This window comes from Dromiciops gliroides, chromosome 2 (assembly GCF_019393635.1).
Source record: "Dromiciops gliroides isolate mDroGli1 chromosome 2, mDroGli1.pri, whole genome shotgun sequence".
In the NCBI taxonomy this organism is placed as follows: Eukaryota; Metazoa; Chordata; class Mammalia; order Microbiotheria; family Microbiotheriidae; genus Dromiciops; species Dromiciops gliroides.
The window spans coordinates 214,113,177-214,125,451 of NC_057862.1; the positions used below are offsets into that span (position 1 = coordinate 214,113,177).

Below are 12,275 nucleotides of genomic sequence, written 5' to 3' on the forward strand. Positions count from 1 at the left end.
GGGTCAGGCATGTTGTTGAGTACTTTTTACAAATATGATTTCATTTGATCCTCACAACTTTGCAAAGTTAGGAATATTTGTACTATTCTTTTATTTTTCAGGAAACCAAAGCAAATGGAGGTTAAGTGGTTTGCCTAGGGGTCACAACTGTGACTGAGGCCAGATTTAGACTCAAGTCTTCCCCTAATTCTAGGCCTATTGATCTACTAATTGTGGCACCAGCTGCAGTGAAGGAGATGTTCATAGAGTAGAGGAGAAAACAGTTTGTAGCTGATTGGATTTGAAGGAAAAGTGAGGGTGAAGGATGACTTTTAGGTTTCCTCCATTTTGTGTGCCGGGAAGAACTCAACAAAAACAGTGAAATGAAGAGTGGAGCAGGTTTAGGGAAGAAAGTGTGCAGCAGGTGGTTGAAACAAAAAAACTGGCCCTCAGGAGGGAAGAGGATCAGATGGGCAGACTTAGGAATCTTTAGAATAATGGTTAAATACATAGATGCTAATAGAATTACCAAGAGAAGAGTATAGATGGAGACTAGGAAAGGAACCCACCCAGTAGAGCATTCCAGAGGACAAAGGATATTGATTGAGAAGAATCAATTGGACAAGTAAGAAGTGAATGGAGAGAATGCAGTTTCATGAAAACCTAGAAAGATGAGAGAATCCAAGAATACTGGTCAACAGTATCAGAACTCTCGGAGGTGTATGAGGGAAGAGCTTATTAGACTTAGCAATAAAGAGAGCCCATTGATGAGACAAATTAGGGTTTAATTCCCCCTAACAATTACTGTTTTAGAGTGTGTTTTTTTAAAATACATTTTTGTTTTATTTTTAGCTCCAAATTCTCTCCCTTTGCTTCCCCCTCCCTTTCTGAGAAAGGAAGAGAAACAAAACCCATAAAAATACGTGAGTCAAGGGGCAACTAGGTGACGCAGTGGATAAAGCACTGGCCCTGGATTCAGGAGGACCTGAGTTCAAATCCGGCCTCAGACACTTGACACTTACTAGCTGTGTGACCCTGGGCGAGTGACTTAACCTCCATTGCCCAGGGAGGGGGGATACGTGAGTCAAGTAAAACAAATTAGCCATGTTCACATGTATATATCTACATACATACATGTGTGACTCAATCTGCACTCTGAATCCATCATCTCTGTCTGGAGGTGGTGGAAGGCATGTTTCATCTATACGCCTTTGGAATTCTAGTTGGTCTTTACACTGACCAGAATTCCTAAGGCTTTCAAAATTGATATTTGCAAATATAAATTGTTCTGATTTTGCTCGCTTAGCTTTGCATCACTTCATACAGATCTTGGCAGGTTTCTTTGAAACCATCCCCTTCATGTCTTTACAGCACAATAGTATTCCATCCTATTCATATAACACGTGTTTAGCCATTCCGATATTGATAGGCCTCTCTCAGTTTCAGTTTTATACCATCACGAAAATGCTGCTATAAATATTTTTATATGTATGGGTCCTTTTCTTCTTTCTTTGAACTCTTTGGGGCATAGAGCTAGTATCAGTATCATTAAGTGAGAAGATATATGGTCAATTTAATCATTTGGGGTGGCGGGCATAGTTCCAAATTTCCTTCCACAATGGCTTGACCAGTTCACAGTTCCACCAGCAATATATTAATGTACATGTTTTCCTAGCCCCTCCCACATCTTTTATTTTCCCTCTTTTGGGACAACATTGCCAATCTAATGGGTGTGACGTGGTATCCCAGTTGTTTTAATTTAAAGGATTTTTTTATGTGGTGATAGCATGGATTTCTTCCTTTGAAAATTTAGCCTTGATTAATTATAGGGGATAACTTTGCATAACATAATATTATGGCTGTCCAAAATTAGAATGGACAGCCTTGGAAAATAGCAGCATTCCCCTTTACCAGATGTCTTCGAGGAAAAGCTTGAATGACCATTTGTGTTTTTTTCCAATCTTAATAATGCTTTATTTTTTTCCAGTTATGTGTAAAGATAATTTTCAGTATTTTGTTTTTATAAGATACTGAGTTCCAAATTCCACCCCCCCTCACTCCCACAAAACAATCTGATACAGGTTATATATGTGCAATCACATTAAACATATTTCTGAGTTAGTCATGTTGTACAAGAAAAATCAGAACAAAAGGGGGAAACCTCAGAAAGAAAAAAAAACACAGTAGAAATAGTATGATTCAATCTGCATTCAGATTCCATGGTTCTTTTTTCTGGATGTAGAGAGCATTTTTCCATTGTTGAGTCCTTTGGAATTGTACTGGGTCATTGTATTGCTGAAAAGAGCTAAGTCTATCACAGTTGAGAATGGCCACTTGTTAAAGTATAGTGGGGTTGGACTAGATGGTTACTGAGATTTCTTCTAAACCCAGATTCTGTCTTTCTCTAACCTTGGAGAGCAGTTTGACTGCTTTAGTTTTAAAACCCACATTTCAGTGGGCTGAAAAGTTAAAAGTGTTGAAATGGAAGCAACCAATATAGACAAACTTTTTGTAATTTGGATGTTCGAGGGAGGAGAGAAATTGAAAGGAAAGTTTTTCATAGGAGGTGAGATTGCTGAATGACTGTGGTATAGTTCCTGGAAATGGCAGTGAGGAGTAAGGAGCATGTCTACTCCCCATGACATCCATGACAGGCATGACATCCAGTATTGGAGAGGATGGTCAGGGCTGCAGTCTTTCTAGGTGGAACCAGATTTTCATGATCTCAGAGGTGTAAGGAACATGAGGGGAAGAGGCATAACATGAAGAATAGTTTATTAACAATAGTGTGATGTTTAAAATCTAAATTGTGGTCGCCTTAAATCAGAAGCTTCAGCTCCAGTCTAACCTAGAGTTCCAGCCTGGTTGGGTTCTTCCTGAAGTCCTCCTCCATGAGCCTGCTTTAATCAGGAACCCCTCCTCAAGCTGTTTGTGGAAGCTTTTTTATAGATCTGGAACAGAGGCGGTCCTTACACACTGCTTCAAGGTGATTGGTTGGCGTCATCCAAATCCATTGTCTTTGAAGGTGTTCTCAAGTTGAGTTCACAGTCTAGTTTCTGAGAACAATACCTTCTTAAGGGATAGCCAGGTGTGATTACAATCCAATTAACTTGAAGTAGGCTTAATTAGCAGTCAATCACTCTCACTTGATTCAATCTGTATAGATTAATCTCCAGTTGGGTCTTTGAGTATCTGCTAAATCCCATTATTTCATCACAATAGAAACATTGTTTTAGAGGACACAATGAAAGGAAAGAATAAATTGAAATAGAGACACTTGAGGAATATGCGGGCTAGTATGGTATGAGGGAGCCTTGGCATAGAGTCCAAGGAAGAAAGCTCAGCTTTCATAGCCTAAGACTCAGAATCACAGAGATTCTGAGTAGACCCACAGAGCAGTCAGAGTTGTATCCTTTCTAGTAGCAATGGTATTATTGATTATTGACTGAAAAAGATATGAGAAAGGGATGGGAGTGTGGCAGAGATTAGAGAAAGTATATGTCAAGATGCTGGCTGGGTCTTGGTATCTTGGTTAAGGGGAAGCTAGGTAGCACAGTTGATAGAATGCTGGCCCTGAAGTTGGCAGGATCTGAGTTCAAATTTGGCCCCAGATACTTTCTTGCTTTGTGACCTTGGATGAGTCACTTAACCCAATTGCCTCAAACATCTGGGGCCATCTCCAGTTGTCCTGATGTCTGTCTTGCCAGTGGACCCAATTCACTGCAAGTCATGACATCACCTTCTTGATGTCATGGTTCTCTTTGAGAATGAAGGGCAAACAGCAGCAAAGGCTAGAAAAAGGGTGGCTAGTTAAGATGAAGTTTAATCTGGGGTTTGGCTAGTCATAGAGGGTTAGAAAGTGTGTTTTGATGTACATACCTAGTCAACAGACAGATTACCTTCCATTTGTAGTCAGCTTTCCTGTTCCTGGAATGAAAATTCCTATCTTACCTGTCAGATTATTCTTTCCTTTAAGATTCATTTCAGGTTCTACTTCTACCCCAAAGCTTTTCTTGGTTCCCTCCATCTGAAATTTTCTTCTTCCTTCAAGTTTATCTGGCACATTTTGGATCTCTCCTTTGTCCCCACTCATACTGTTTTGTCTTATATTTAATATGGATTTTGTCTCTCTTAGTAGGCTTTCAACTTCATATATTCACCTTGTGGGGTAGCTAGGTGGTACAGTGGATAAAGCACTGGCCTTAGATTCAGGAGGACCTGAATTCAAATCCATCCTCAGACACTTGACACCTACTAGCTATGTGACCCTGGGCAAGTCACTTAACCCTCATTGCCTTGCTTCTTTCTAAAAAAAGAAGCTTACATGTATTCACCTTGTCACATGATGCCTTTCTTGTACAGTAGACACCTAATAGATGTCCATTGAATAGTATTCTGTATTATTCTTGGTATCTGAGAACTGACTAAGAGCAAGTTTAATCATCCCCTTTTGAGGGTCTGAACATACAAGGGGATCAACATAACAGGAGATCTTTTCCTTCCCATTGCTGTTCCAAAACTGTGGTGTCTTTCTTTAAACTAATTTGTGTACTTGTTAAAAGTAAGGTGAGAAAAAATTAGAGGTAGCTGCAGTGGAAACCTATCTACTGACTATGTAGATGACTAGGACCAAGTCTTTACTTATTTTATTCTTTGTATTCTGGTATTTGGGGGGAGTCTTAGGATATGGTATAAAGTATATTCCTTCTCTCCCACCAGACAGTTATTGTCTAAAGGTGGTTCTCTCTCCCTTCCCCCTTTTTATAGTAGTGGGGAAGTTGAAAGGTACAAATTAACTTAATATGAATGATCTTTTTTCTTTTTAATCAAATAATGGTCAGTGCTTCAAGGCTTTAGTGAGCCAAAATTGCAACCTGTTTCTATTAAATATTTGCTAGAAATCATGGTCTAGAATAGGGATTTCTGTTGCTTATACCATGTTAAATGATATGCTTGGAACCTGAACATTAATCATTTAAAAAAAGGAAAATCAAGTGTATGCTTTTCAAGGTCACACATTAACATTTAAAGTGGCTGTTTAGCTAATTTGTTCTGATTTTTGTGTTGTGTAAATTTTTTTAAATTGGACATAAATTATGAAATGTGGTCAGCTTATGTTAGCTATTTAAAATGATAACATAATTGAAGAAAATGTGAACTGTATTAATTTTTACTTTTTCCTCTATTCTAGGTTCTCTACTTTTGGAGTCCAAAATTAATCCTAACACTGCATACCAGAAGCAGCAGGTAATATTTGAAATTACTTTTCTTTTTCTTATCTTAACCTCAGTTGCCATGAAATAATTAGAAGGTAATACCATTAGCATTAGCTTTGCTGACAGTCTCATAATGGTTTCTAAATTCTAATATGGAAAGAATTTCTTTTTAGCATTTTTAGCATGTGAGATTAAAAATGATCCCCCAATTTGGATGATCTAATTAAAATTCTGGATTCTTCCCTAAAGTCTTGCTTTGGTGTGGTGATGACCCTGAATTCTCTAAGATATATGACTGAAACAGATTCTGAAAGTCCTGCCAAGGTACAGACTTTGAGTATGGATCCAGGAATGGTTTGTATGCTTGCCATCTGACACCGATTCTATCCAAGTTTAGAGAGTCAGTACCTGATTGAGTGCAAGATGACAAATTTTTGACTACAAGTCACTTATTGAATACTGTTTTAGAGGACTACTATACACTTGGAGAAAAGCACCCATCCCAAGAAAATAATGGATCCTTGAAGTATTTAAATAATATTCAGAAAACATTTTCAGCTGAGACCTCCATATCTAGATTCTAAGTGGGTACAACCATTAGGCAACAGGGATGATAAAGCAGTTACTGAAGTACTGATCATTAATATCACTCCGCAGAATTTGGACTTGAAGCTTTCATTAGTACCTCCTTAAAATAGGAGAATGTCAGAAGCTCTGCTCCAGGAGCACTAAAGGGTCCATGTATGCTGTAAGTTGAAATCAAAACTTAAATTCTTGCTTGAAAAAATTCAAGTTGACCCACATGCTAATTGATAACTACATATATCATAGAATACTGCAGCCTTTGTCTGCCACTGTTAAAGCACTATAAATCTCATTGAGTTGGCTGTCAATTTGAGATCAGGAAACCTATGTAATGATAAATGTCTAAAAGTAAATGCCTTTCTTCTATATAAATGTAATCACTATAATCAAATAGTGTTAAAGTTCGTGTATGCATCATTTCCCTGAGTACCCTACAAAGTCATTGAAGGTTTTCTCTGCATTTTATTTGTTTATTCAGTTAATAAAAATCTCCTTTCTACTTTGACCCAACTGAAAAAAAAATTTGAAAGCCTGTGTAGGAAATAAGTATATTTAAAAATAAATTCCTGCATTAACCATGTCCAAAAAGTATTTCTTACTCTGCTGCCTGGGTTTGTCACCTCTGCTAGGAGGTGGATAGCATGTTTCATAAAATCTGTTCCCCTTTAGGAATTAAAATGTAAAACAAATGGTTGTACAGACATTTTATCTCACTAGGAAGAAGACTTTTTTATTTTTATTATTATTTGTGGGGGGGGTGAGGCAGTTGGGGTTAAGTGACTTGCCGAAGGTCACACGGGTAGTAAGTATCAAGTGTCTGAGGTGGGATTTGAACTCAGGTCCTCCTGAATCCAGGGCCAGTGCTTTATCCACTGCGCCACCTAGCTGCCCCAAGAAGATTTTTTAAGATTTATTATTTGTCCCCCTTATTTCATTTTACAAAGATGTTGACAATCTTTTTTTTTTTTTTCATTCTTCATAGTCTGGTGCCACCCTACTTATTTTACTTTATTTTCGTGCTCTACATTCTGGCTGATGTCATGATTTCTATTACCTCCATGAATTCTTGCAAGCTGTCCCCCATAACTAGAACCCACAGTCTTATTTCTGCCTATTGAAATATTTCTTTTCTTCTTTTAAGGCTTAACTTAATGTCACATTCTTCATGATGCCTTCCTTGAATTCTTCTCAACTGGAAATGTTATTCTTACTATTTTCTTAAAAGACTTTGAATCTCTCTTTTGGGTCTGACACATAGTAATTTTTATTATGCATCTTCATGTATCTGTTGTATCTTCCCTCCTCTCCCCTTGCCCACATTAGACTGTTTATAGGCAGTGACTCTTGTCATTTTTAATTTTTGTGTTCCTGACAACTAGCATGTAGCAGGAATTGACAAATGTTTCAATTGAATCAGAACAACCTGGTGAAAAATCTTAGTAGTATTCATGTTTTACATGTGGAATTAAGGCTTATTGATTATGACTTGTGCAACAAAGCAATAGAAAAGTTATATTGCAACTCATAAGTTTTTAGTTGAATTGGTGGTATCTTTGCTTCTTCAGCATGAATGCTTGCCAGTGCAAATTTTCTCATTTAAATGAGCTTCTATCAGTAGTTATAATTACAGGTCCTCAGAAGCCTATCTAGTCTAACATATAGCTCACCCAAAAATCCCCTCTACAGTATTCCCAATAGATAGTCTTAAAATCTTTGCTTGAGGACTTCAGGTGAGGACAAGGGATTAGATATGTTTTATTTGGCTCAACTAGTATTAAGAATTGCAGAGAGGCAGATTTCTGCTAAGGTAAAACTTCTTAAAAATTAGAGCTGACCCAAGATAGGATGGGAAGCCATGTGTAGGGAGTTCATTATCAGAAAATTTCAAACAGATCTCTCTGCTGGGAGGGAGGGAGGTCTCTTCGAAGTCTGAGATTTTTTGATTACATGATATGGCACCACCAGATATCTCACTGCTAACTTGCCTTGGTTTATAAGTAAGGAAATTTTATATCCCCATTGTGATTTTCAAAATTTTCCCTCAATTGATTTTGTATTCACTTTATATTAGCACATATCTTCCTGTTGTACTAAACTCTACATACCAGCTCTTGTGGTATCCTTTGCTAGCTCATTTTCTAGTCTTTAATGGCTTACATTGAATTGAATAGGGACACCATTTGTTTCCTACTTAATTTAAATGGTGACTCATTCTATAATTGTTCTCTTCTGTTTACTTTGCTCTGTACCAGTTCATATACATCTTTCAAAAGTTTCTTTAAATTTCTTATATTATGTAGGGACCAATTTTTAATTGGGGAGTGTTAGCTAAGCATCTCGCCGCAATATTGGGGCAAGGAAGGAGACAGACAGCCTCCCTCAAAACAGAGCAGGTTTTATTTAAGAAGAATGAACTTAAAAAAACACAAACAGGATCAGTAAGATCAAGGGAAAGGAAATAAAATGGGGAAAGGGAAATTATACAACCTGAACAACAACACCTCCCAGGAATCAGCTAAGAACACACAGCAGCATCCTGTCGCCTTCCAACTTCAAGCTAGAATGGCAAAAAAAACCTCCCTTCTTCCCAGCAGACCCCAGGCTGACCACACACAGCCCCCAGCCAATTGGCTGGCCGCTCTGACAGTCATATATGACTGCCCTCACTGGGCTTCTAATCATTGTAATTTTGCCGGACCCATGTAGGAGTCAGCGAGTGGTGATGACGTAAGGTGCCAGCGCCATGGCAACAGCTACAACCAGTGGGTGGAGCACTGTGCTGCCCGAGGAGCCCCCAGGCCAGTGTGTGCCCCAAGGTCTCTTCAAAGTCCAGCCAACAGATGGGGCCATAAAAACCTCAAATAACAATCAATTCTTTACAATTAATAGGATCATAGATTTAGCAGTCAAACAGGACCTTACAAGTCATGTAGTCCAACCTTCTAATTTTTTATAGATAAGGAAATTAGATGAGGTCCAGGTCATTAATTGTTCAAAGTAATTTGTCATTTCTTATAGTACTTCTCTTCCCATATACTTCCGATACCAGAGTTTGTTCATCCATTTCCCAGATGATGCACGTAGTTTCCAACCTTTACCATAAAATGTGCTTGTGTGTGTGTGTGTGTGTACGTACACACACATTTTTGTCTTCTTCTTTGTTTTTGAGGTATATATTGTAAAAATATTATTAACTTAACTGGTGGGCTTAATCTGTTGACTTTTGACTGGCTGGCTATCTGACTGCTATTAATTTCTTAAGCCTGTCTGTTAGTTTCTTCCCTCACTGCCTCTCAGGATTAAAATACCTCTTTTAATTAAAGCAAATATGGAGTTTATTTAGGTGAATAAACTTAGAGTTAAATGTAGAAACAAAGATAACAAAAGTAAAATACAACCTGTCAGCTTTTCTGCCAACTCTCCACTTTATCTTTTAACTATCTCTCCTGCTGTTGCTGCTCACACTTCCTGTTTGCCGCACCTGGAACTTTCTTAGTGTCCTCCTGTAACCTTCCTCTAACATTTCCCCTTTCCGTCTAACTTCCCTCTCTGCACCTTAGTGACCCCTGAAAAGCCCCTTACTCCGTCCTGTTGTGAACTCCCTTTCTTTACTGTAGCCACCATCTCCTTAGTGAAACCCCCTTTCTGTACTGTCGCAAAGACCCCCCAAGGGCTTCTTCTCTCACTGACCTAGGCTGTATATCCTTAAACCTCCCCCTCCCCCTGCGCCCCTGCACTTGCCAAACTAATTAGCTGGCTAGCGCTGGGGGGGGGGGGGGGGCTGGAGTGAGCCATGTGCCACATCCAGCGAGGGGCAGTGCCTCCTGCTGCTCCCTGGGACCTCTGCACAGGCCACCCCAGGGGCCTGCCAGGGCTAGCCCAAGATCTCCTGGGTATATCCCCTCAGGGCGGAGGGAACTGGGGCTTCCCCAGCCATCTGGGCATCCCCTAAGGCTCACGGGGCTGGGGGAGGGGCACCAGCCCCTCACAGAGAAAAACCCTGAGGGCCTAAGGCTTTTTAATCTCAGCCCAAAGGCAAGGTCCCCAAATCACAATAAATTCCCACAATATGTTCACTAGTGATATCTGGGTCAAATTACAGTTTAGTGACCAACATAGGACCAATTGCCCACTCCATCAACAATCAGTTAGTAGCTTGTCTTCCCATAGCCCCTCCAAAAAGAAAATTTTCATCTTTTGTCATCTTTGTCAATCTTAAGGGTTTGAGGCAAAACTTGATTTATTTTAATTTGTATTTCATGGTTGGTAATAGTTTACATTACTAGTTTTCAAAAATGTCTGTTAAATCCTTTAAGTACTTAATTATTGGAATAACTTACTGCTTATTTGTATCAATTCCCCATATATCTTGTATATCAAGCCTTTATTAAAGATAGTTAATATTATAGAAATTTTGTTTAATCTGCACCATATCCCAGCCATATTGATTTTGTTTGTGCACAGGCTTTTACATTTTTATGTAATTGACATCGTTATTCTCATCTTATGACCCCTTGCCACATGAGCTCTTTTTCCCCCCTTTCTATAATTGTGAAAGTCACCTTCCCATATGAATATTCATTCAAGCTATCGAATCTTAAGAGTTTCAGTTTTGTAATGCTTTTCAGTTTAATTTCTTGTGCAATGTACTACAGTAGTATCCCTGACAGCCTATGCTTGAACATGGGAGATTATAACAGGGAACTCACTTTCTTTTAAGGCAAACTGTTGTACTGTTGGTCATCTCTTAAGTGTTTTTTATTTTGATGTGAAATCTGCCTTTGTAATTTGTTACCTATCTGTACTAGTCCTTTGTTGGCCTAAAGGATGGTACAATTCTGCTTCCTCTCTGGGCAATAATCCTGCAAGCATATGAAGCCTTCTTGTATCTCCTTAATTTTCTGTTCTCTAAATTAACCCCCTATTCCGCTCCATAATCCTTTGTCATTAAATATGACATGGTTTCCAAAAGACTTGAGCCTGACGTTCCTCTTAGGTTTCTGTCATCTGTGGATTTGAAAAATGTACTTAGTGTCTTTATTGAAGGCATTATTTTTTTTAATTGTTATACCATTTTATATACCTTTATAGTGGGGTTGCTAAAAGGGGTTACAAATGGAAGAAGTTTAAGAAGCCCTGGTATAACTAACCATTGCTAAAGGTGTTAACAATAATAAACTGGCCCAAAAGATAAGAAATAACCAAGGTCTCAGTTGATATGTAGAGCAAGTAGTGCAAGAAACTGAAAGGAAAAAAATTGCCTTAGATCTTAGGAATTAAACTTTTAAAAATTAAATTATATTTTATCAGTCAAGCACCATTGCTTCTCTCCTCTGATGGCCCTCTAAGTTGCCCAGACAGGGAAAAAGACAAAACTCCACAATAACTATAATATAGTTAAGCAAAATGTGTTCTCATATTGACTTTGTTCAAAAATTTATGCCTTTTCATATCTAGTCCATCACCTCTCCATCAGGAGATGACAGAATTCAAAATCATTGGTCCTCTGGAATCATGGTTGATCATTGCTTGATCTGAGTTGTCTTTCAAAATTGTTAGTTTCTATAATGTTTTAGTAAAAATTGTTGTCCTAGTTCTATTCACTTTACCCTCTTTTCATTTCAAAGTAAACTTCAAGTAACACCTACTACCCCATATATTTTGTTCCCCTCTGGTTCTATTCCTGTCCCCATCCCCTATCCTTGTGTGTTCTTTTCCCTTTCTCCGTTTAAAATTATCAAAATATACCAAAAAATCTTTCCCAGGCCTTTCATCTTATTTGGCTTTTTCCCTGCTGCTATCATGGTTCTTAGAAGATGCTTTTTAATCATTTCTCAAAGGACTACTCCCCTTACATTAGAATGCAAACATTTCCCATAAAGTCTTTTCTGGTTGCTTGCATTTACTTTTTTCCATATTTCTCTTTATTCTTTTTTTTGTATTTCATAATTTCTCCCAAGTTCTTGTCATTTCATCAAGAATGCTTGGAAGTCCTCTTTCATTAAAAGTCCATTTTTCCCCTCCTGTTGTAGTATTATACTTAGTTTTGCTAAGTAAGTTATTCTTGATTGTAAGCTGCTAAAGCTTTTATCATCTGACTGTGGTTCCTTGGTACTTAAAATTCTTTCCTTTTGTCAGCTTTTCAGTGTTTTTTCTTTTACCTGAAAGTTCTGGATTTTGGTGATGGTATTCCTGGGAATTTTCATCTTGAGGTTTATTGCAGGAGAGGACCAGGAGATTTTCACTTTGTCCTTTGTTTTTGTTTTTGTTGTGGCAATTGGGGTTAAGTGACTTGCCCAGGGTCACACAGCTAGTAAGTGTCAAGCGTCTGAGGCCAGATTTGAACTCAGGTACTCCTGAATCCAGGGCTGGTGCTCTATCCACTGAGCCACCTGGCTGCCCCGTCCTTTGGTTTTAAGAGAGCTAGGCAGTTTCTTTTCATGGTTTCTTGAAATATGATATCCAGGCTCTCCTTTTTGTTTGGGGTGGGATGGA

General features: G+C 38.4%; 1 protein-coding gene across 2 annotated transcripts in view; it reads left to right on the plus strand.

Annotated features, from left to right (window-relative positions):
• The window catches only part of PPP4R3A (protein phosphatase 4 regulatory subunit 3A), a 68,183-nt gene that overhangs the window by 19,326 nt on the left and 36,582 nt on the right, over positions 1-12,275 (plus strand). For both annotated transcript variants that reach the window (XM_043983984.1, XM_043983985.1), the window contains exon 2: positions 5,171-5,226. In XM_043983984.1, coding sequence (XP_043839919.1) covers positions 5,171-5,226 — 56 coding nt within the window. The remainder of the gene's footprint in view (positions 1-5,170; positions 5,227-12,275) is intronic.